The following is a 22004-nucleotide window of genomic DNA, read 5'->3' as shown; positions in this document are numbered from 1 at the left end:
TGATTTGTATTGATTTTAGCGCAGAACAGTGGCAGATTTAAGCAGCTTAGTAATGGTGGCAGGGCCTTGCTAGTACTGAATATATTTCAAAAACAATATTTTTGCTATTATATAAAAGTTCAATTGTAGTTTTTCCTCTTTTTTTAAGGTGGTGTCATAGCCAAAGCACCATGTTTCAAACAGCTTAGCATTCCTCATATTTGCAGTTACTTTCTCCCGAATGTTAGTGGTAGCTATGTTAATTTGTTTAGAAAAAAAGTAGTTTCTTCTGGCATCATCCCAAACCAACATTGCCATTGTGAATAGGAGTTGAATGCTTTATGTTGAAATCAAAAGATCTGTAATTTTTCATGAAATGTAGTTATCTGCTCAGTCCCGAGTAATACTACCAGTTATACTACCCTGTATAAACATGTTCTTTAGGGAATGTTCAAAGAATAGCTGGTAATAATAATAATAATAAATAATAATAATAATAATAATAATAATAATAATAATAATAATAATAATAATAATAATAATAATAATATAAAAACATTATTGGAAGGGACATTGGAATTCATCTACTCCACCCGTATACCATTTCAGACAAATGGCTGTCCAGTCTCTTCTTAAAAACTTCCAGTGTTGGAACATTCACAGCTTCTGGGGGCAGGTTGTTCCAACTATTAGGAAATTTCTCCTTAGTTCTAGGTTGCTTCTCTTCTCTATCTGTTGCTTCTTGTTTTGCCTTCATTGGAGAATAGCTTGACTCCCTCTTCTTTGTGGCAGCCTCTGAGATATTGGAACACTGCTATCATGTCCCCCCTCATCCTTCTCTTCATTAAACTAGACATACCCAATTCCAGCAACGGTTCCTTATATGTTTTAGCTTCCAGTTCCCTAATCATCGTTGTTGCTCTTCTCTGTATTCTTTCGAGAGTCTTAACATCTTTTTTACACCAGTGACCAAAACTAGATGTAGTATTTAATCAGTACTTACTGAGATTTGCTAAAGTTAAAGCAGCACTTTGCTTTTGTTGAATGTCTTTGCATAAAATGTCATACCAGGCTGTTATACTAGAGCATCTCAGAGAGAATGGCAGGCTGCACATAGTAAACATGTATAATTCCCAAGTAAAAACTGCAATGCTACTGACATAGTTAACTTTTAAAAGTTCTTAATGTACAGCAGTGTTATATGTTGAATAAAAATTAATGCATAGCAATTCATGCTTTGGGTTGCTACTGTTTTTAGGAACATTTCATTTGAAAATTTGAAAAGCCCTTTTTATAATCCCAAAACTCATTTCTTGCCCTGCCCCATGCCCTTTGTATTCATAGGATTGGACCTAACCACTTGTTTCCTAAAGCAGTGCTCCAATGTTTAATAAATATTACAAAATGTTGATACTTGAATTCTGAAAGTTATAATCAGTTTTAGCATGAGTGCATCTAATTTTTATTTATTTATTTTTATTTTTATTCCATTTATATCCCGCCCTTCTCCGAAGACTCAGGGCGGCTTACAAACTTAGCAGTAGCCTTCATTCTATGTATATGCCTGCTTATTAGGGCTTTCACATACACCCCAAGCGGCATTACTACAAAGTCAGCTTAATTGCCCCCAACAATCTGGGTCCTCATTTTACATACCTCAGAAGGATGGAAGGCTGAGTCAACCTTGAGCCTGGTGGGATGCGAACCTGCACTTATTGCAGGCAGCTGGTGTTACTTAAGGAGGCATTAGCCCACTGCTCCACCAAGGCTCTAATGAGTGCTTTTTCCTAGTTGGCATTATTTTTAAGCCATTTAGCAATTACTTAACTGGTAAAATACAAGTTCTGTGTTTATTAAAAAATTTTCTTTTTAATTAAGGTATTGAAATAACAAATCATGCAACTGCAACTTTAGAAGGCAATCAGATTTTCAATAATCGTTTTGGAGGTTTATTTCTAGCCTCTGGGGTCAATGTGACAATGAAAGGTACGTAAATTATGCTTATTTGTAGCATACCAAAACTCTTAGAACATTTTTACTTTTGCACAATTATCTATTTTCATAAGCATGGCTGTTTAAAAATAAGGAATCATCTTAATGTTTAGAACATGTATCAACTTTTTCTCCGTTACAAGCACAATCAAGTCAGCCATCCAGTGAAGGAAAGGCATCTCACAGTAGAACTTAGCTTTTGTAATGAGTATTGTGGTAATTTGAGTAGAGAAAAATATTCCATTCAGAGCTAGTTCATGTCCTGACTGCTACGGATTGTGAACTTTCACATGTATAGTTCTCTTGATTTCTTACGTTCTTAACCTCTTGTCCTTGTTATTTTGTTGATAATCTCTACTTGGTTCCATTGCTTATTTAGACACAATATCTGTCTTCTTGCTTTTGCTTCCCTGGCACCTGTCAGGTTTTCTGGCCTCTTTTTCACCTAAAAACTTTGGTGGTAGTTCTGCTCAAAAGCTTTTAGTATTATTTTTATGTTCAAGAATGTGTCTGGCTTCCCTAGGCTTTCTTGCAAAATAAGCATAGGCAGCTTCAGCTCTTTGATATGTAGTCATGTCTCAAAAAAGGAAAAGAAAGGAAGGTATGGAGGAGTTGATAGCATTCTGCTAATTCAGAACTTCTTAATATTACATGACTGAAGGCAGTCATGTTGTGAAGGGTCTAGGCTCCAGTTTTTAGTGTTGGCCAGTCCCAAACATTGGGGAGCCACATATTTAGTATTTAATACTCTCTCAGGACCTCAGAAAAATAGACTATTCAAGCCAAAGACAGATGGGGGCAACTGTTGACAAAGAATGAGGTGCTCTTGGATAGCTGCATTTAAGAAGTAATGAATGCATTAGGATTTGCATTACTAAATTCCTTTGAAATTATAATTAAATCTGAAGGAATATTTTAAGAAATAGAATACTTGGAGTTTTCTAATTCAGATTGAATGAAATGAACCTTTATTGTCAAAGTACAACCATGTATACATTGAGATTGGCTGAGCCTCCCTGAGCCAACATTGAGATTGGCTGAGATTGATTTTAGTGTATTAAACATTAATATGGTAAACTAATACTGTGAAATCTGCCATTTGATATAGATAATAAAATAATGAACAATCAAGATGCCATTGAAAAAGCTGTTAGTAGAGGCCAATGTCTATATAAAATATCAAGTTACACCAGCTATCCAATGCATGATTTCTACAGGTAAGCAAATAAATATATATCCTTCTGTCCTGTAGATTTGGATTTTACTTGGAAAGCCTAATTATTTCTTTCCTTTATTTTGTCGTAGATGTCATACATGTAATACCACAGACCGCAATGCTATATGTGTAAATTGTATTAAAAAGTGCCATCAAGGACATGATGTTGAATTTATTAGACACGATAGGTACGTTGCATAATCTTTGACTGAAAACCTGTTAAATAGAAGTTGAACTTTTTCAATAAATATTTAAAAGATTTCTCTTTTTCAGGTTTTTTTGCGACTGTGGTGCTGGAACCCTGTCCAATCCCTGTACGCTAGCTGGAGAACCAACACATGATACAGATACACTATATGACTCTGCTCCTCCTATAGAATCTAATACATTGCAGCACAATTGAGTTACTTTTGAGGAAAAAAAAGTCCTGCCATTCTATTGTAACTGTTATTTTGGGTTTATTTTTTTTTTGAGGAAGTTATACTTGCCCATTCTGCAGAGACTTTAAAATGGATAATAAACGGTGACACTATGGAGCTCAACCTACCAAAAAGAAAGTGGCAATATGTTGACTCAGGATAACAGAACTGGGCGTTTCAGCATTACTGTGTAAAGACTAAGGGACAGGTGTGAAGAAAATAAGCCGCGTATTTGTACAGATGGCAACTTCCAAAAGGCTGGTGTTTCTACAAGTAGCATTGAAACGCAGTCCCATTTGCAGTAGTCCTATTCTATAGACGAGCAGCAGTCTTTGTTGCTGCCTTTATGGACATGGGTACCAATTGCTTTTTGTAATATGGTAAAAATGTGAGCTAGCACTTCCGCATTTATTTTGGTTTTTTAACATTTATTCAGATTGAGATGATTTTAATGCTTTAATCTCATGTAGTTTTTAATTTCAAGCAAATCTTTATTGTACTTGAATGTGTCCTGTTTTGTTAGCACACCTAGACTTGCTGTAACTGTACTCATGTCCCAGTATGTATGTTCTTTCTATGAAAGAGAACACTAATCTTAAATTATATCCAGCAATTTTTCTGGTATCCTTTGCAGTTAGAATCTCCCCTTCCCTTTTTTCCAATCCTCATGATTTACATCACCTCACAAAACAATGTTTTAATGAGACTTCTTGGGAGATAATGCACTATAATACAAAATACACAGGTTACAGTTTGCAAGAGGAGGTTTTACTGTGTTTTTAAAGTACACTGTAAGGATCTTCCTAAAACAATCCTGTATTTTACTCTGTTCACAGTTTTATTGAACAGTCTAGACATTACTCTTATGAACTGCTGACAATTGTAATTTCCTGCTCCAATGAAGATGAGAAAAAGTATATAGACGCCCTATACAGTTTCATAGCTTTTTTCCATTTATGTGTATTGGTGACAGTGGGTAATCAACAGCCTGAAAGTGTATGCATGTACCATAACATCTAGACTTAATATATTGTGGAGTATTCAATAATCATTATGTAGAGGGTAGCTAAGAATTAAAAGGGTTTAATTTCCTAGGAAAGACAATGGAAAATGGTCATTTTTAAAAAATAAAGTTTATTAGATCATCGCGTTGTCTACATACTGCCTTTGAAAACTGCTGGAAAAACTATATAGGGTCTCAAACATGAAGCAGAGTTTGTTTGTCAAGATAATCTCTGGCTGCTAATGCTCCTTCAGCTATCCAACAAAGATTCCTGCAAAAGCAAACATGCAATTATTCCAGCACAACTACTCAATCCTCAATCCATTTTAATATGCAGAAAACATGTAGCTTTAGTTTTACTGATCCAGATGGTGTATGCATTTTTCCACTCATCCCATTGAATCCTTAACACAGCTTTGACATTGCACTTCAGGCCCAAAGCAGTATTAAAACGAATTAAAGTGTCCTCTAGTTATGAATTGCAACTCTAATTCTAGCCAATGGTTGGAGATTGTTGTTGCAGGTTGTAGTTCAGCAAATTAGAAACTAGGGTTACCTCCCCTCACATTCCCTGTCAACACCTCTCCCCCCCATTTGTTTTCAACCTTCCCTTGAGTTGCACAAGTACTTTAAGGAATATTTGTGACTACTTTTCTATAAAAAAAGTAGTTTAATTGAAAAGTGATGAACTTACCTAAATACTTTCATTGAAAGAACAGATTTTTCAAACTCTTTTGCCTTTTTGTGGCCTTTCTGAATCACTTCTTCTGGAATGTCAGCAAGCCTTGCAGCATTAAATCCGTAACTTTTAGGGCAAGCCCCATCAACAAATTTATAAAGGAATGTGATTGTTTCTTGACTAGGATCTTCACACTCATTTTCTACCATACAAGCCTGGAAAGAATAAGAATAAGCAATTTAGGCTTTTTTTAAAAACACCTCTATCATAGCAATGTAGTTCCTTAAGATAGGTGACCCAATATTTTTTTAAAAAATAAATTCCAAATGTGCAGAATTTAAGCAATCAAAACTAGAAGGAATGTCTGACCATAATCACAATGGCTGGCGAGTTCTAGGAATTGAAATCCACACATCCAGCAATTGCCAAGGTTTGAAAACACTGCCCTACATAGAAACATTTAATTCTCTAATGACCCTCAACATAGGCATTTCATTTCTCATAAATATAAATGATTAGTACAACCCATAAGGACAAACCATACATATTTCAAGAATGAAAGAAAAGGAGAAAAAGAGACTCAATAGTTCTGAAAAGTCATTTTGTCCTTAGAGGTTTTTCAAGCTAAATATGGGATCATTTCAACACTGGAATATATCTTGTCACTGAATAGTTTCAAATAATGTATTTTGCATCCTTTTAAGTAAGTGCATTTCACACTGGTGCTTAAAAGTTTGTGAATAATTTTGAATTTTCAATATTTTGTGTAAATATGTCTAAAACATCTGTACACAAATCCTAAAACTAGATTGGATCTTGTTTAATTAAATGTCAAAACATTGTTCATTTATTTATTGAGGAAAATGATCCAAAACTACATATTTGTCTCTTTTTCAAAAGGCAACCGGACTTTGTTTTCCCTCGAAGATGTTTCGCTTCTCATCCAAGTAGCATCTTCAGAACTGAAGAAACAAAGTCTAGTTACCTTTCGAAAAAGCACCTTTGGCACAACCATGATCTAGATGACTGACAATCTCCATTTACATATTTGTGTGCAAAAAATATGTTGCTTTGGGCAGCAACAATTATAATGAAATAATTCTGATCAGTCTTGCACATCAGCTTGGAGGAATTTTAGCACAATCTTCCTTATAGAATAGCTTCAATTGAGGGACATTAGTGGGAGTCTTCTGTTTTAGGTCCTTCCACAGCTTTTCTATAGGATTAAAAGTGGCTAACTTGGCCATCCCAAAACTTTTTCTTCTGCTTCTTTCTACAACTTGAGGTTTAGGTCACTGCCTTACTGCATGACATGTTCTCTTGAGTTCAGAAACCTTTATTTTTTTCCTGCAGAATTTGCTGGTATAATTTAAAAACTACAATTTCATAAATGATGGCAAACCATCCTGGGCCACAGGCAGCAAAAAAGGCCCAGACTGTGATACTGTTCTATAAATGCAGGCATGTCAAACGTCCCGTGATGTCGCGCAACGTATCGGAACTTTTTCCCATTGCCGAAAATGGGATGGGCGTGGTTTCTCCGTGACGTGCCGGCAGTTTGACACCCCTGTATAAATAGGATAAGGTTCTCCATTTTGCCTTTCAGCAAACAGCACTTTTTGTTCAAGCCACATTTTGGTTTCACCCATTCACAGACCATTTTTCCAATAGTGGCTTATCCATGGAATCTTTCACAAATAGTAAATAGGCAACAATGCTCTATTTGGAGTAGTGGCCTTCTCCTTGCAATGCACAGCGTTGTCCAGTGTTCTTGTGATCATAATGTCATGAATACGGATATTTGCTGAAGCAAGAGAAGCTTTTAGTTCCATAAGTTACCTGGGCTTGAGGTCTCCTGAATGATACATGCTTTATTCTTGGGAGTCAAAACTCTTTAAAAATAGTTTGGTAAACATTTCCAGGCTGGTGAGCAGCAACAGCTGTTTTTTTGAGGTACTCGGGAATGTCTTTCGTTTGAATCATGATACACTTCCACCTGTGTTGTGAAGCTCTGATTTTGATAGTGAACACCCAGATTTCTGTGCTTTAAATAACACAGCACCTGCAATACTCACCTCAAATTGATCAAAACACCTGGCTCTTAATTTCTCCTTCAAATGAACTCATAATCCCACAGGTTTACATACTTTTGCCATATAGAAACATGTTGCTTTGGATCACTTCTCTCAATAAATAAATGAATAAATATGTTTTTAACTCATTTGTTTAACTGCATTCTCTTAAGTTTTAGGACTTGTGTGGAGAACAGTTCATATTTTAGGTCCTATTTCTGCAAAAATATTAACAATTCAAAAGGATTCACAAATGTTCAAACACCACTGGTGCAAATTAACTAACGATAAAGATCAGAAATTTACCACTAGGAAATGAAGGGAAAACAATTTTACATATTTTCTAATTTTAGTTCTTAATCTATTCTTGGAAATGGGTGGTTTTCATTTAGTAGTAATCTGTTTTAACAAAGAACATTCTTAAACATTTCATATGTTTGATAAAATTGCTGAAACTACCATTACAAGCACAGAATATTACATACCATGTGTCCCAATTGTACAGAGAGACTGTGAGAATAATCTTCTACTAAAGAATGGTAATGCGTTGAAAACATTGTACGACACTTAATATTCTCTGAAAGTTCTTTGACAACTGCACTAGCAATAGCAGTTCCATCAAAAGTCGCAGTTCCTCTCCCTGGAAAATTGAAATAAAATTGTAGCAACTAATTACAATTGAGCCTAGAATTTTGATCATAAGTCATTGCAGTCGTAAGTTATTACATGACTGAACTCAATTTTATAACCCATGGTCATTAAGTGAGTCACTACAATCATTAAGCAAATCATGGTGATTAAGTTTGAATCCAGCTTATCCAATGAGGGTGTTTTTTGCCAGAAAATGGCAAAAAAATGGTGCACCAATTGTAACTTTCAGGACAGATCTTAGTAGCTATTTTTGAGTCTGTCTTAACTTCAACTGTTTGTTAAGTGACTGGTTGTAAGCCAAGGTCTCCCTGTATCCTGCAGTTTGGATTTAAGAATCTTCCCTTATCAATTTCCATGAAGCCAACCCATACACCTACCACTGCATGTACAAATCTGCACTGCTAAAAATGTAACAGGCAATTTAAAAAAGCAAAGTACCGCATTCCAGTACAGCATAGCTAATGAACGAACAAACTTCAATTTTATAGGAAATGCAATTAGCATCATGCACACAACAGAATTCATTTCTCACAAAGATTGAAGTTTCTATCTCTATCATAATGGAAGGAATTATACAATTATAGCTGTTTCTTTATATGTAAAAAATATGCTTTTGCTTGGTCTTATTCCCAAATTAAACAATTGCATATGGAGAAGTGACACAGAAAATTCAAAATAATGTTTAACATTCCTTTTTGCTAACAGGATGTTAAGATGGAGAGGCAATATCAAGGGTGACTCATCACTCTTATTTTCATTGCTACAATCCCACTTTCATTGATTTTGAAGAAAACAAATCTTGGCTATCAACAGCAAAGAAACAATAATGAAACCTCGCATCTATTTCATATGGAACATCTGAAGCTTTACAGAAAATCAGAAGTTGAAATTCAGTCATTTAAAAATAGTGGAAGAATTTTTAGTACAGATTTAACTATGGAACTTGGCCTAGATAAATTGTACGCTACGATTCAGTCTAGCTCTGATTGGATAATGTTGCTCCAGGTGATCCAATAAACACAACCCCTAACCCCCTGGTCTAGGTGAATCCAAGCAGAGCAATGAAATAATGAACAGTAATAGAATTGAAATGCCAAATGGCCAAACCATCAAGAGCCATCAGGATGAAGCCTGCAAGTACCTGGCCATTTTACAGTTGGATAATATCAATAATGGGCAAATTAAAAATATAATTGGTAAATACATCCAAAGAGCGAGAAAACTGATAAACACAAAATTGAATGGTAGAAACCCCATTCCTAGAATACACTGCTGGAATTATTAACTGGATACCATCTAAACTGGACAGTTTGGGCCAATATTAAGTATATTACAGCCCCGTAGTGATTATATACAGTACTTCAAGTCAAACCAACTGTTGAAGAAGAAAAGCATGCATTGGCTAATTATAAAAAAAGACAGCCAAGAACAAGCATTGATGCAAGTTAAAAACTGGAACTCACTGAATGTGCAGGAAGCAAAACATAAATATGGAAATAATGTAATAAAAAACCCCATAATGCTGGTAAGAAAAATTACACAGTCAATTTCTACAAAGGATCAAGGGGATGAATGTGAAAAACAATAAAACCTGACAATGACTTACAACAATTGAAGGGTTGATTTTGGCTGCTCAAGAGCAATCTTGATCGCATTAGTTTGAATATATTTATTTATTAAATTTATATAGCTGCCTGGAGTTATTTTCCATGATAGATATCTGTACACATTTGATTAATAAATAAATAAATCTATTCAAAGTAATGCAATCAAGGCCAGAATTGAAAAATCAAATGATTCAAAGAAGCAGAAGAAATAAGACCACCCAAACTGATTATAAACAATGACATAACACAGTCACCAAAAAGATTCACTGGAACATCTGTAAAAATTATGTGCTAGTAGCAAAAAATTGGTGGCATCATGTAATTGAAAAAGTAGTAGAGAATGAGCAGGTTAAAATATTGTGCGATTTCCAAGTTAAGTCTCTTTGATCAGTTGCTTCTCTCTTTGATCAGTTTCCAACCATTGTTTCTTATCCTTCCCCCTTCTTTCTGGCAGCCTCTCAAATACTGGAATATTGGTATCGTGTCACCCCATTCTTCTTTTCTTTAGACTAGCCAAACCCAAGTCCTGCAGCTGTTCTTCATATGTTTTAGCCTCCAGGCCTTGCTCTTCTCTGAACTTTTTCCAAGGTCTCAACATCTTTTTTGTAGTATGGTGACCAAAATTGGTTGCAGTACTCCAGGTGTAGTCTTACTAGGGTTTTATAAAGCGGCACTAATACTTTTCGTGATCTTGATTCTATGCCTGTTTATACAACCCAAGATTATATTAGCTTTTTTGGCTGCTGCTGGACACTGCTGGCTCATAGTCAAGTGATCCTCCAGTTGCTGTTTTTGAGCCAGGTCTCACCTAATCTGTACTTATATCTTTGATTTTTCCTGCCTAAATGTAAAACTTTGCTTTTCTCCACATTAAAACTCAATTTTGTTGGATAGGGCCCATTATCTGCATATCTGAATAGCTGCAAGAAATACCATTTGCCTACAAACAAGAACTGCTAGTTGCCATAAAATAGTGATAGAAAATGAAGAAGCTAAGGTGCTCTGGGACTTTAGAATTCAAACAGACGGGCACCTGCCATATAACACTCCAGATTTAACAATTGTTGATAAGAAAAACAAAAAGAAATCTGGATAGTGAACATTGCAATTCCTGGAAACAGAAGAATAGGAGAGAAAGAACTGGAAAAAAATCACAAAATATAACATATTTTATATAAAGACCTGCAAATAGAAGTAGAAACTGTGGGAAAGCAAAGATGGTACCAATAGTAATAGGCGCTTTGGGTGCATTTCCAAACTATACTGCTCAAAAAAACAAAGGGAACACTTAAACAACACAATGTAGTGTATTTAATAGTAGGATGTCTTATCTTGTGTTCCCTTTATTTTTTTGAGCAGTATATCTGGAGCTCCATTGGAACACCATCAGTAATGACAAAAATCACCATCAGTCAGTTGCAAAAGGCAGCTTTATAGATACTCAACAGGGCTTTTTTTCTCATAGAATGCTCAGAACGGCGTTCCAACACCTTTTTTTTTTTTGCAAAAAAAGAAAGAAAAAAATCTCCTTCTATTGCCTTTCGAAAGCCTATTGCAGTGGTAGGCAATCTTGGCTCTTTTTTATGACTCGTGGACTTCCAACTCCCAGAAATCCTGACCCAGCCACACTGAGGGGAGAGAGAGGTTTCCAAGCTGAGCCATGCTGGCTCAGGAATTCTGGGAGTTGAAGTCCTTGAGTCATAAAAGAGCCAAGGTTGCCTACCCTGCACTAGAGGAGGACATTAAAATTATTTTCAAGGTTACTTCTTTAGGAACTAAACTTTTAAAATCTAAAACAGCTAATTCAAAAAAGCCAACAGGAAAGAACCTCACATTTTTCATCTGCTTCTGTCTTTTGGAAGGTAAAATTAGATAACAAAATAATCTATTTCCTATGTTAACATCTCTGCAATGGAATCAATAAAGGTAATAGGAAAGAAATGAGAAACATTTTTCTCAATGTAATATGTCTAATTTAGCTGATGCTAGAAAAAAACAGTATCTTTTGTACATACTCTATTACAACTAAACCACTTTAAATTAAACAATTCTTAAGAATGAAATATTCTTAATTTGGACTTTACTTTTACTGTTTGGACTGTTGTGTGTTTTGAAAAATAGATTATTTAGAATCTAGTTATGTTGCACTTCAGTCTTTAAATAATTAACCTAGTATATACATAACAATATATGTTTTCCATGGTGAGCTTAACATCAATAACAACATTTATTAAAAAGGCTAAATAATTTCTGGTGGTATTATCTGTACATTAAAATTTTGTTTAGTCACAATCTTTCACTTTTCACATTCTGGACAAGCAGTGGTCATGTATCCTAGCTCCTTCCGGCGCGATTTAAAAACCTATCTATTTGAACAATCTGACATGGTCTGATGGGTTTGGGGTTTGGATTTGGTTTTAACATTGTTTTAATTATTGTATTATATTGGGCATAATTATTTAATCTTTTTTAACTTTTGTATGTATATTTTGATATTTATTGCCCTGAGTCCTTCGGGAGAAGGGCGGTATAAAAATTTAATTAATAATAATAATAATAATATGTGCATAAGCATAGTCAGTAGCATATGCCTTTTTAAAAATATCAAACATGCAAAGAAACAAAAATAAGTCCAAAATATCTGTATTACATCCAGAAATGCCAACTTTGCAACCAATATTTCTCATCCATAACTATGGCACCCTAAGGATACCTGCATACATGCAAATGCTTCTCTGGGATCAGTAACGCAGCAGGGATTGCCTTTTCCTTCCAGTAACAGATTGCTGGGAAATACCAAACATGGCCTTGAGAATTCCAATGTTTGTTACAAATTTTTCTGGATGTGGTTAGAAAGAGGCCTAGAAATGCCAGCACAAATGCATCACACTTGCTGAATGTGCCCACGCAACTTATTACAATCTTCAATTATATGTGATATATCTAAAATGAGATGGGCTGTCTCAACTGCAACTTGCAAACCATTTTGTTTTGCGGCAAAACAATCCAGGACAAGTCCAAAATTTCCATTGCTAAGAAGATATTTGTTAAGTGAATTTTGCCCCATTTTACCACCTTTCTTGCAACGGTGAATCATTGCAGTTGTTGGGTTAGTAACACGATGTGAATCTGACTTCATCAACTTTGTCAGGTCACAAAAAGTGATCACATAACCTGGGGATACTGCAATCATAATAAATACATGCCAGCTGCCAAGCATCCACATTTTTGTCACATGGGGATGCTGAAATGCTCATGTGAAAAACAATTTGTCATAAGTCAGTTTTTTCAGTGCTGCTGTTAATGTCGAACGGTTCCTAAACAAAGGATTGTTAGCCACCAAGGAATATCCTTCAATAATACCGTTAATATTATTAGCAACAAGATCTGCCTAACCCAAGTCCTTGGGAAGGACTAAAGAGGTAGATAAAATGTCAATACAATCTAAGCATCTGGCTGACTGTGCAACCAACCATAATAAATAATAAACTGGATGTGGTGGTCATAGTGGTTAGAGGCACAGTATGTCATATCAAAAATCTTGGATGGCACTTCAAAAATCTACACGTTGACAAAATATTCATCTGTCAATTGCAAAAGGTATACTGTTTGGATCTGCACATATACTATACCAGGGGTGTAAAACTCGCGACATGTGATTTGTTGTGATGTATCATGACTTTCCCCCCATTGCCCAGTTTGACACCTCTGTACTATACCAATATATTGTCATCCTAAGTTCTTAAGAAGAACCTGATGCATGAGAAGCCAAAAGTAGCTAAAGAACTGTTGTTCTAAAACAAACATGTCACGTGATGTCGCGCAACATATCGGGACTGTTTTGCCATTGCCGGCAATGGGGTGGGCACAGCTTCTGCGTGACACGTCTGGACCACGGGCCGGCAATTTGACACCCCTGTTCTAAAACAACTATAATAAAAGTCAATCATGAAAAACAAAGATACAAACCAAAGATTCAAAAGGTTTTTCAAAACAGCAATGCCTTGTTTGGCTGTGGCTGCTTCAGTCTCAAAAGTGTTGGGGTTCTGAAGATGAATGAGCCATCCGGATTGAGTGACTTTTTAAGAACTGAGACAAGAAAGAGGAATTGTAATGCTAAACTTTTATATGACCATCAGTCCATATTAGATATGGAGATATTTAGCAAGAGGGACTATAGATAAACTGTTCTGTTCTGTAATCTGTTGCTTCAGATTACTTCGATGGAGTCAGCAACAATGTGAGGATGAGTTATTGACTGCAATTCTTGGAGGTGCCTGAAGATGGATTCCGTGCTGGGCTCAGCATGTTGGGGAGTGGAAGCACTGGGGGGTGGCAGCCTTTGCAGGAGGGAAGTCTCCCTCCAGCGCTGAACTTAAGAGGCAGCGGTGTGATCAAAAGAGGGAAGGTGGCAAATGTGGAGGAGTAACAAGTACTGTAGGCTAAAAGCTAAACCAGGGGTCTTCAAACTTGGCCCTTTTATGACTCATGGACTTCAACTCCCAGAATTCCTCAGCCAGTGTGCCTGACTGAGGAATTCTGGGAGTTGAAGTCCATGAGTCATAAAAGGGCCGAGCTTGAAGACCCATGAGCTAAACCATATCGAGTGTCACTACCATCTATTTTGTTTGCTAATGCTTGCTCCTTAGAGCCAAAAATGGATTAAACAAGGCTAGATTTAATAATAAAGCAGGAGGTGAGAAACTGCTGTGTCATCATTGCAACAGAAACTTGGTTAAAACACTATCCCAGACAGTGCTGTTAGCTTGATGGGATTCTCAACATTTTGGCTAGACAGGAGTTTGTCTCTTAGTGGCAAATCCTGTCAAGGGGGTGTCTGTTTTTATATAAGGAATTAAAATAAGGCTAAAACATATACTGTAAGGAACGGTTGCTGGAATTGGGTATGTCTAGTTTAATGATGAGAAGGATGAGCAGTGTTCCAATATCTCAGGGGCTGTCACAAAGAAGAGGGAGTCAAGCTATTCTCCAAAGTGCCTGAAGGCAGGACAAGAAGCAACGGATGGAAACTAATCAAGGAGAGAAGCAACCTAGAACTAAGGAGAAATTTCCTGACAGTTAAAACAATCAGTGGAACAACCCATCTCCAGAAGTTGTGAATGCTCCAACAGTGGAAGTTTTTAAGAAGAGACTGGACAGCCATTTGTCTGAAATACCTGACCAGAGGGCTAGACTAGATGACCTCCAAGGTCCCTTCCAACATCATCATTATTATTAAATTTATTTAGTTATTATATAAATAATTATTATACAAATGACAGATGCCAAGGTGGTTTCAAGCCTGTGCTCCCCTGATGTGGATCATTTGACTATCAAATGCAGACCCTTATATCTGCCTAGGGAATTTTCTGTTATCATTATTACAGTGGTGTATACTTCTTGTGCAAACAGAGATGAGACTCTGCATGTTCTCTATCATACCATCCATAACTTACAAACTATTTACTCAGAGGGTGCTTTTATTGTAGTGAGTGATTTTAATCAAGTTGATTAGGAAGTAACTCTCTCCCATTTCCATCAGTAAGTGGACTGCAACCAGAGGGGGGAATACACTGGATCTTGCTTATTCTAAGATCAAGAATGCATTCAAAGCTATCCCCTGCCGTCACCTGGACTCTTCTGACGACCTTGGTGCTGCTTATCCCAGCATATAAGACTTTTATTACTCAGAGAGAAACCAACAGTGAAGCAGATGAAGATTTGGGCAGAGGGAGCTATAGAAGCATTACAAGATTGCTTTGAGTGCAAGGATTGGGTATGTTTAAAGAAGCAGCAACAGATAACCAATATATAAATGTAGGTGTATGCTACCACTGTCTGTATATATTCAAAAGTGCATTGACGATGCCTGTGTCCTTAAAAACATTATTGTGAGAGCTAATAAAAATGGTAGATAACATAAAGTTCACAAGATGTTGAAAGCACAGAATGTGGCTTTTAAAATCCAGCGATATGCTGGCACTTACAGCCAGAGCCAATCTGAAAAGTGCCATAAAAAGAACAAAGCCCATTGTCATAAAGTTCAGAACTTTTTTGAGGACCTGACGAACACCAAGCATATGTGGCAAGGTATCCAGGCCATTAACGACTATAAGGGGGCTCAGTCATGTGGTAAGAGCAACAGAGACTTTTTAAATGACCTGAACACATTTTTTGGAAGATTCGAGGCATCAAATAGTACCCCTGCAAGGAAAGCTCCATCCCATCCTGACGAGCAAGTGCTTAGCTTTAATGTTACCTCTGTCTGGAGGACATTGCTTAAAGTGAACAAGCGGAAAGCAGCAGGCCCAGATAATATCCCTGGGTGTGTTCTTAGGGAATGTGCAGATGAGTTGGCTTGTATTCTTACAGATATTGTCAATCTTTCACTGTAGCAGGCAGTGGTCCCATCATGTTTTAAGACGGCCATTTTGCCACTTCCTTCTATTCAGGATATAGTATATAAGTGATGCTTCAGCTAGGTCTGCAAGATTGCCTGGGACGCTACACATCCTCTTCATGACTGTTTTCCTTGTTACCTTCTGGGAGGAGGCTTCGTGATAACCAAAGCAGAACCTCTAGATTCAGTCAGTTTGTTCCATATAATATCAATCTTGTGAACTCTCAAGTTTCCTCTTTCCACTATGTATTCAAATTAGTGTGTGTGTGTGTGTGTGTATGGAAGTAAATACACCCATATATGCATACATATATATGTATATATACATACAACCATATATGTATGTATATAGCATGTGTATATGTGTGTTATGTATGTGTATGGGTTGATATATACTTTCTTTTGAGGGCAGGCAACAGAATTTCATTTTTAATGTGTGCCATTGTGCTGTCAGTAAAAAATGACAATAAAAGTTATCTCATCATCTTATCTGAAAGTTTCTATATATCTAATCAAGAATGGGCCCAAACTACTTTTCACTTTGATTTTTTTCTTATCATTTTGCCCTACTTGCAAGTCCCACCTTGTAAGCAGAAGTTGGAAGTTTACAAATTGGAGGTTAAGTGAAGAAAACGTATTGCTTTTCTGGATGTCTGGGCCAAATATTTTTGAACTATTAAATAAAGCTGTTGGTTCATGAGAGCTTGGCCAATGATGGGGGTTAGGAGAGGGGGTCCTACTTGCCAATTTACGCTTTGTCGATATTCAGATCAGATAATTTCAGAAGCATGAACTATGCTTTTTTAGTTTGCATGGAACTTACTCCCAGCCAGTTAATCACCTCAGTTATCTTAAATAAAAATGAGATATACTGTGTTTCAAAATGTTTGGGTTTCTCCAAGGAAGAGGCAGAATAAGCAAGCAAGGCCTTCATTAAAACATTTAAGCAAAAACTGGGCAGTCACATTGTTTTAATAACTTACCTTTGGCTTTTTATGCTTGACCAACATGCATCTGGAGGTCTTTTTTATGATTTAGCAACTCTGTATATGGTTTTGTCTGTTAATTTTCTCATTCATTATCCTTGCAAAACACCTCAATTCTGATGAATTAATTTATAGTATTAGTAACATTTTACTTTCCCATAGCTATATACTATATATACTTGGGAAAAATAGGTCTGAGTTTTAGATATGGCTGGGCAAGAAAAACCCACCATTAAGCATTTGTTGTCTAATTTAAACTGGACTCTGGGTCTTTGGTATATCCTGCAAAGAATTATTAGAAGTTTGCATGACTATTGCCCAGGTAGTAGCAGAGACTTTCATTTAAAGAAAATGCATATCATATTACACATTACTTTGCCTTTCCAAGCCACACTGGTCAGCAAATATATAGGCAACACAAATCTGATTTTGAACTAGCGGATTTCTGGAAGCTTTAAAATCCAATTATGACACTCTTAATCAATCAATATACATACCTAGCTCATCCATAAGAACAAGGGAATGCTCTGTTGCATGTTGCAGTATACTCGAAGTCTCACTAAGCTCAACAAAGAACGTACTCTCTCCTAATGGAAAACATATTAAGATATTAACAAAATGTAACTTGAGGCAGGAATATCACATGCAACATATGTAAAATTTTCCCCATATTATTGGTTGCACATACTGTGTATTACACAACTACAGTGTTTACCTGAAAATAAGACCCGGTCTTAGTTTTTTTTTTGCCTCCAAAAGAGGCACTAGGTCTTATTTTGGGGGAATGTCTTACCCACTTACCTCAGGACCACCACAGCCAGTCTTCCCTTGCCCTTACATCTGTTGTGCCGCCGCCCAACTTCTTCTGTGGCCACTCGCAGTTGGAGGCCACGTGGTGCATTGCGCTGCTCCAGCGCACATGATGTGTTGTGTTGTGGTGCATGCAAGTGGCAGTACCAGTGCGATGTGGCACTTAGCGTCCTGCCGCAAGCAATGGCACCGGTACAATATGCCATGTGGCCTGCCGTGAGCGACGGCACCAGCATGACGTCACATGGCCTCCGACCACGAGCGGCAGGAGCGGCAGCACCGTGCTATATGACCTCCTGCCACGAGTGGCCGCCAGCAACCAGAAGAAGTGGGCCAGTGGCCATGTGGGCTACTGCTGGATGAGACTGCTGCTGTTGCCAAGAGATGAGGCAGGCATCAGGGCGTGGGAGGCCTGGCTGCAGGGGCCCTGAGGAAAGCGGGTGCGGGACATGTGGGGCAGCTCCACTCCCCCACCCCTGCCCTAGCTTGATTTTTATGCATGTCTTGCCCCACCTCGTACAACCAGATGGTGGGACGGAGCGGGCAGGGTCTTAACTAGGGCTTATTTGGGGGGCAGGGCTTATATTAGGCACACACATAAAAGTCAAGCTAGGGCTTATTTTCAGGATAGATCTTATTTTGGGGGAAACACGGTACTGCAGTACAAACAAGTCACAAAACACTATTTCAGCTTGATTTATTTCCATGGTTGGCTATATCAGCCCCATAGTGAAAGATCTACAAACAAAGCAAAATGAGAAGAATTACCCTCCAACATAGGTGAATACCATATTAGGACAGTGTTTCAAGCCTTGGCTTAAGGCAACATTCAACTTTGCAGGTTTATCATTCTTCTCTTCGTTATGATCCTTATATTTTATCAATCTAATAGGAATGCTCTGAATGTTCAACCAGAAAATGGTACCTTAAAACAATATACTTTCAACTGCCAGACAACTGAAACATGTTACGTACTTAAACAGTTATTTTACAGTGATTAATAGAGGTATTGGAAATGATTTGTACTTTCTAGGGTTGATATGAGAATTTTTAGCTCAGAGTGAACTTGGAGGTAATTTAGAAAGAAATCCTTCAATTTGATCATTACATATCGTGTTGAGAAGGCAATTAGTCTTTTAGCATTTACAAAAACATGTGGAACCCACCTGACATAATTCTATCTGAAGCTCCTAGTCTAGTGAACACTCTATCAACAGGAGTAAACCTGCAAGATTCAGCAGGTACAAAGCATCCCAACTGAGCCATTATTACCAAGAGACCAGCCTGCAAAGCAACAAAGGCAAAAGCAAATAACTCTTTTTATTAACTTGTTCTGCAACCATAGAAATTTCTCTTCATCTGCTCCCCATCTATATTGCCACTAAAGTTCAAGTTATTCCACTGAGACCAGAAAGCCAATCTGGTGTAGGAACCAGGCTAGAAATCAGGAAACCATGACTTGTAGTCCTGTCTTAGGCACAATGCCAACTGAGTGACCATGGGCCACTCTTTTTCAGCCTTACGAAGGAGTCAATTGCGAACTGCTTCTGAAAAACTGCAGGGACTTGTCCAGGCAGTTACCAAGAGTCAACATTGACATTTAAATTGTACAGAAGAGAACCATCCTTTCTTTTGTTACAGATAGTTCTTACTTAAAGACCAGTCACTTTGCAACCATCTGAAATTGCAATGGGCCTCCCAAAAGTTATTTATGAGCCAATTCCAATGGCTGCATATGCATCACTGCAGTCACATGACTGCATTTCAGGTGATTGGCAACCAGCTCACCTTTATTAGTTGCAGCATTGTGGTCACATGACCATGATTTACAACTTTCCTGCTGACTTCCAGCAAAAAATGCCCATAGAAATAGAATGATTTGCTTAATGATCACTGCATTCACTTAATGACTGCATTGTTCTCTTGGTGACCTCTCTTAGTGACCGCTGCAGAAACAGTAAAATCAGGTCACATGGGTGCCTTGACTTACGACTGCCATGACCTATGATGGAAATGCCAGGCTCCATTATGGTGGTAAACTGAGGACTAGCTATACTAATGGCACTGAATACCCCCAATGAAGAACTGAGTGGGGCACTCTTTCCCAATGTTCAAATTTAATACTAAATTATTCTATTTAGTTTAGTCACTCTATGAAGTTAAAACTTTGCAACAGGCACTAGTAAAGATTTAAAAATAAAAGATATTTAGAAAATCTTCAGTAGATAGCTTTAAAAAGGGCATGTGAAACTAAAGGTAGTCCTCATTTAATGACCACACGTTCAGCGACCATTTGAAATTACAATGGTGCTGAACAAGGGGTACTTACGTCCTTGTACTTGTAGCTGTTGCTTGGCAACTGGCTTAAAATTGCCAGTCACAGCATCCTGTGGTCACAATTGCCCTCTAACCTTCTCTGCTGGCTTCCCACAAGCCAAATCAATGAGGAAGCTGATGGGGGTAGCAAATGGCAATGTGACCTCAGGACACTGCAACTGCATGGAATTTGCCTAAGGACAGTAACCAGAACAGTCAGAATAGCCATCATTAGTCGGCATGGTTACGTGTTGTCATGCTTTACAAGTGTGTTGGTTAGCCATTTACTGTTCTTAAAATGTATACAGCAGACTTGGGTTCTCATAAGGCTATTTACAATTTAACTCACATGCTCCAAAAGGAGATATTATCAATACTAGCAAACAATTTCATTTTATTGTTTAGGCATCAAGGAATGTCGGCTGGTGGCCCCCAGGGGGAGGGCATTCTCAGTGGGTGCGCCAGCCCTCTGGAACAGCTTACCAACCGAAATCCGGATGGCCCCCGACCTCCGCACCTTCCGGCGCGACTTAAAAACCTTCCTGTTCCAGCAGTCCGGCCTGGCATGATAGCTTTAATTGGGGTCCCAGTTTGTTTTTACTATTGTTTTTATTGTTCAATCTGTATACCTTCCTTCCTCTGTACACCGCCCCGAGTCCCTCGGGAGAAGGGCGGTTTATAAAAACAAATAAATAAATAAATAAATAAATCTTTAAAAAGAAAATTATACAAGGCATGTTCAATGGTCTCCTGTGGCTGGTACAGTACTATCTGAACAATAGGGGAACAGTTTGTATAAAATAAGGGATTTCTATGAGAAATTATGCAAATTAAATTCAATGAAGCAAAATTCATTACTCCAGTAACAGAATCTGGATCAGTAAAATAATGTCATTAACTCTGAGTTCAGTCCTCTTTTGAAATGTACCATATTTTGGAGCAGTAATTTTCATCTGGAATATTCTTGTATGGTAGCATTTAACCAATACTTACACAAAAAGATGTTGGGGGAAGGGGGGAGAGAGACTTATCTGGTTCCAACGTGCTATCTTCAACACAATTCTGTTTGCACAAATTATATTAGCGGCTGAGCAAACTAATATTAGAAATACCACAAAGAACTATAAAGTCACCGCAAATACATATAAGATTTAAAAATGAAAAGTGTTAAAGCCAGACTATAGGGTGCCTGTGTCTATTCACCTGTCTCATGAGCGTAGATTTTCCTCCCATGTTTGGACCAGTCACAAGGACACAAGTAGCTCTGCTGTTTGTTGTTTTATCATCTAAGCCTATTACAATATCATTAGGAATGAAATCATCTCCGAAGAATATTTTTGTAATGCATGGATGACGTGAACTTTTGAGCTCCAGAAAAGGTGGGGTGTTTTCTGGCAACAAGATTTCTGGGCGGCACAATGGTCCATCACATCCCTGACTATAGTGTGCAAGGCATAACAAAACATCTATAAAATAAAACAAAAATAAGAGTTAACTTTCCTTCTTCAAGTATTTCTTGCGAGAATTTCCTATTTAGCTATACACTTGGAATTAGCATTTTGACTGCAGTACAGATGTCTCAAATTAGAGGGCACAGTGCCAGTCTATGCTCACCCAGGGCAGCTCCCCTTTCTGTACCAAGCACATAAATTTGTTCCTTTTAGTAGAGCTCTTAAATGAAAATGTCTGTCACATAGCTTAAACTTTTGTATCTGACGCTCTACAGCTGAAGTAGAGTCAAAGCTATGCAGAATATATACTTATGTTTGAGGGCTGAGATACTACAATAAAAAGCCTAACAAACATATCATGATTGTAAAATTACTTTTTTCTTAATAAATAATCCTGTGAACACTTTAAGATAGTCCCAATCA

General features: G+C 37.4%; 2 protein-coding genes across 9 annotated transcripts in view; one reads left to right on the top strand and one right to left on the bottom strand.

The window, feature by feature from the left end:
* The window catches only part of FBXO11 (F-box protein 11), a 76224-nt gene extending 71471 nt beyond the window's left edge, over positions 1 to 4753 (top strand). For all 4 annotated transcript variants that reach the window (XM_083350493.1, XM_083350496.1, XM_083350495.1 and 1 more), the window contains 4 exons: positions 1858 to 1965; positions 3080 to 3188; positions 3277 to 3375; positions 3461 to 4753. In XM_083350493.1, the coding sequence (XP_083206619.1) occupies positions 1858 to 1965; positions 3080 to 3188; positions 3277 to 3375; positions 3461 to 3590 (446 nt within the window). In that variant the 3' untranslated portion in view covers positions 3591 to 4753. The remainder of the gene's footprint in view (positions 1 to 1857; positions 1966 to 3079; positions 3189 to 3276; positions 3376 to 3460) is intronic.
* Positions 4721 to 22004, bottom strand: part of MSH6 (mutS homolog 6) — a 40049-nt gene continuing 22765 nt past the window's right edge. For 2 of the 5 annotated variants that reach the window (XM_083350429.1, XM_083350430.1), the window contains 6 exons: positions 21334 to 21596; positions 18981 to 19098; positions 17502 to 17591; positions 7846 to 8000; positions 5304 to 5503; positions 4721 to 4880 (listed from right to left, as the gene is read on the bottom strand). In XM_083350429.1, the coding sequence (XP_083206555.1) occupies positions 4805 to 4880; positions 5304 to 5503; positions 7846 to 8000; positions 17502 to 17591; positions 18981 to 19098; positions 21334 to 21596 (902 nt within the window). In that variant the 3' untranslated portion in view covers positions 4721 to 4804. Of the gene's footprint in view, positions 4881 to 5303; positions 5504 to 7845; positions 8001 to 17001; positions 17121 to 17501; positions 17592 to 18980; positions 19099 to 21333; positions 21597 to 22004 lie in introns of those variants that run through there. The other 3 variants (XR_014490952.1, XR_014490951.1, XR_014490953.1) reach the window with 3 other exon arrangements.

Source organism: Vipera ursinii, assembly GCF_947247035.1.
Source record: "Vipera ursinii genome assembly, chromosome: 1".
Taxonomy (NCBI): domain Eukaryota; kingdom Metazoa; phylum Chordata; class Lepidosauria; order Squamata; family Viperidae; genus Vipera; species Vipera ursinii.
The sequence above is the reverse complement of the archived record's forward strand: the minus strand, read 5'-3'. Positions and strand labels throughout refer to the sequence as shown.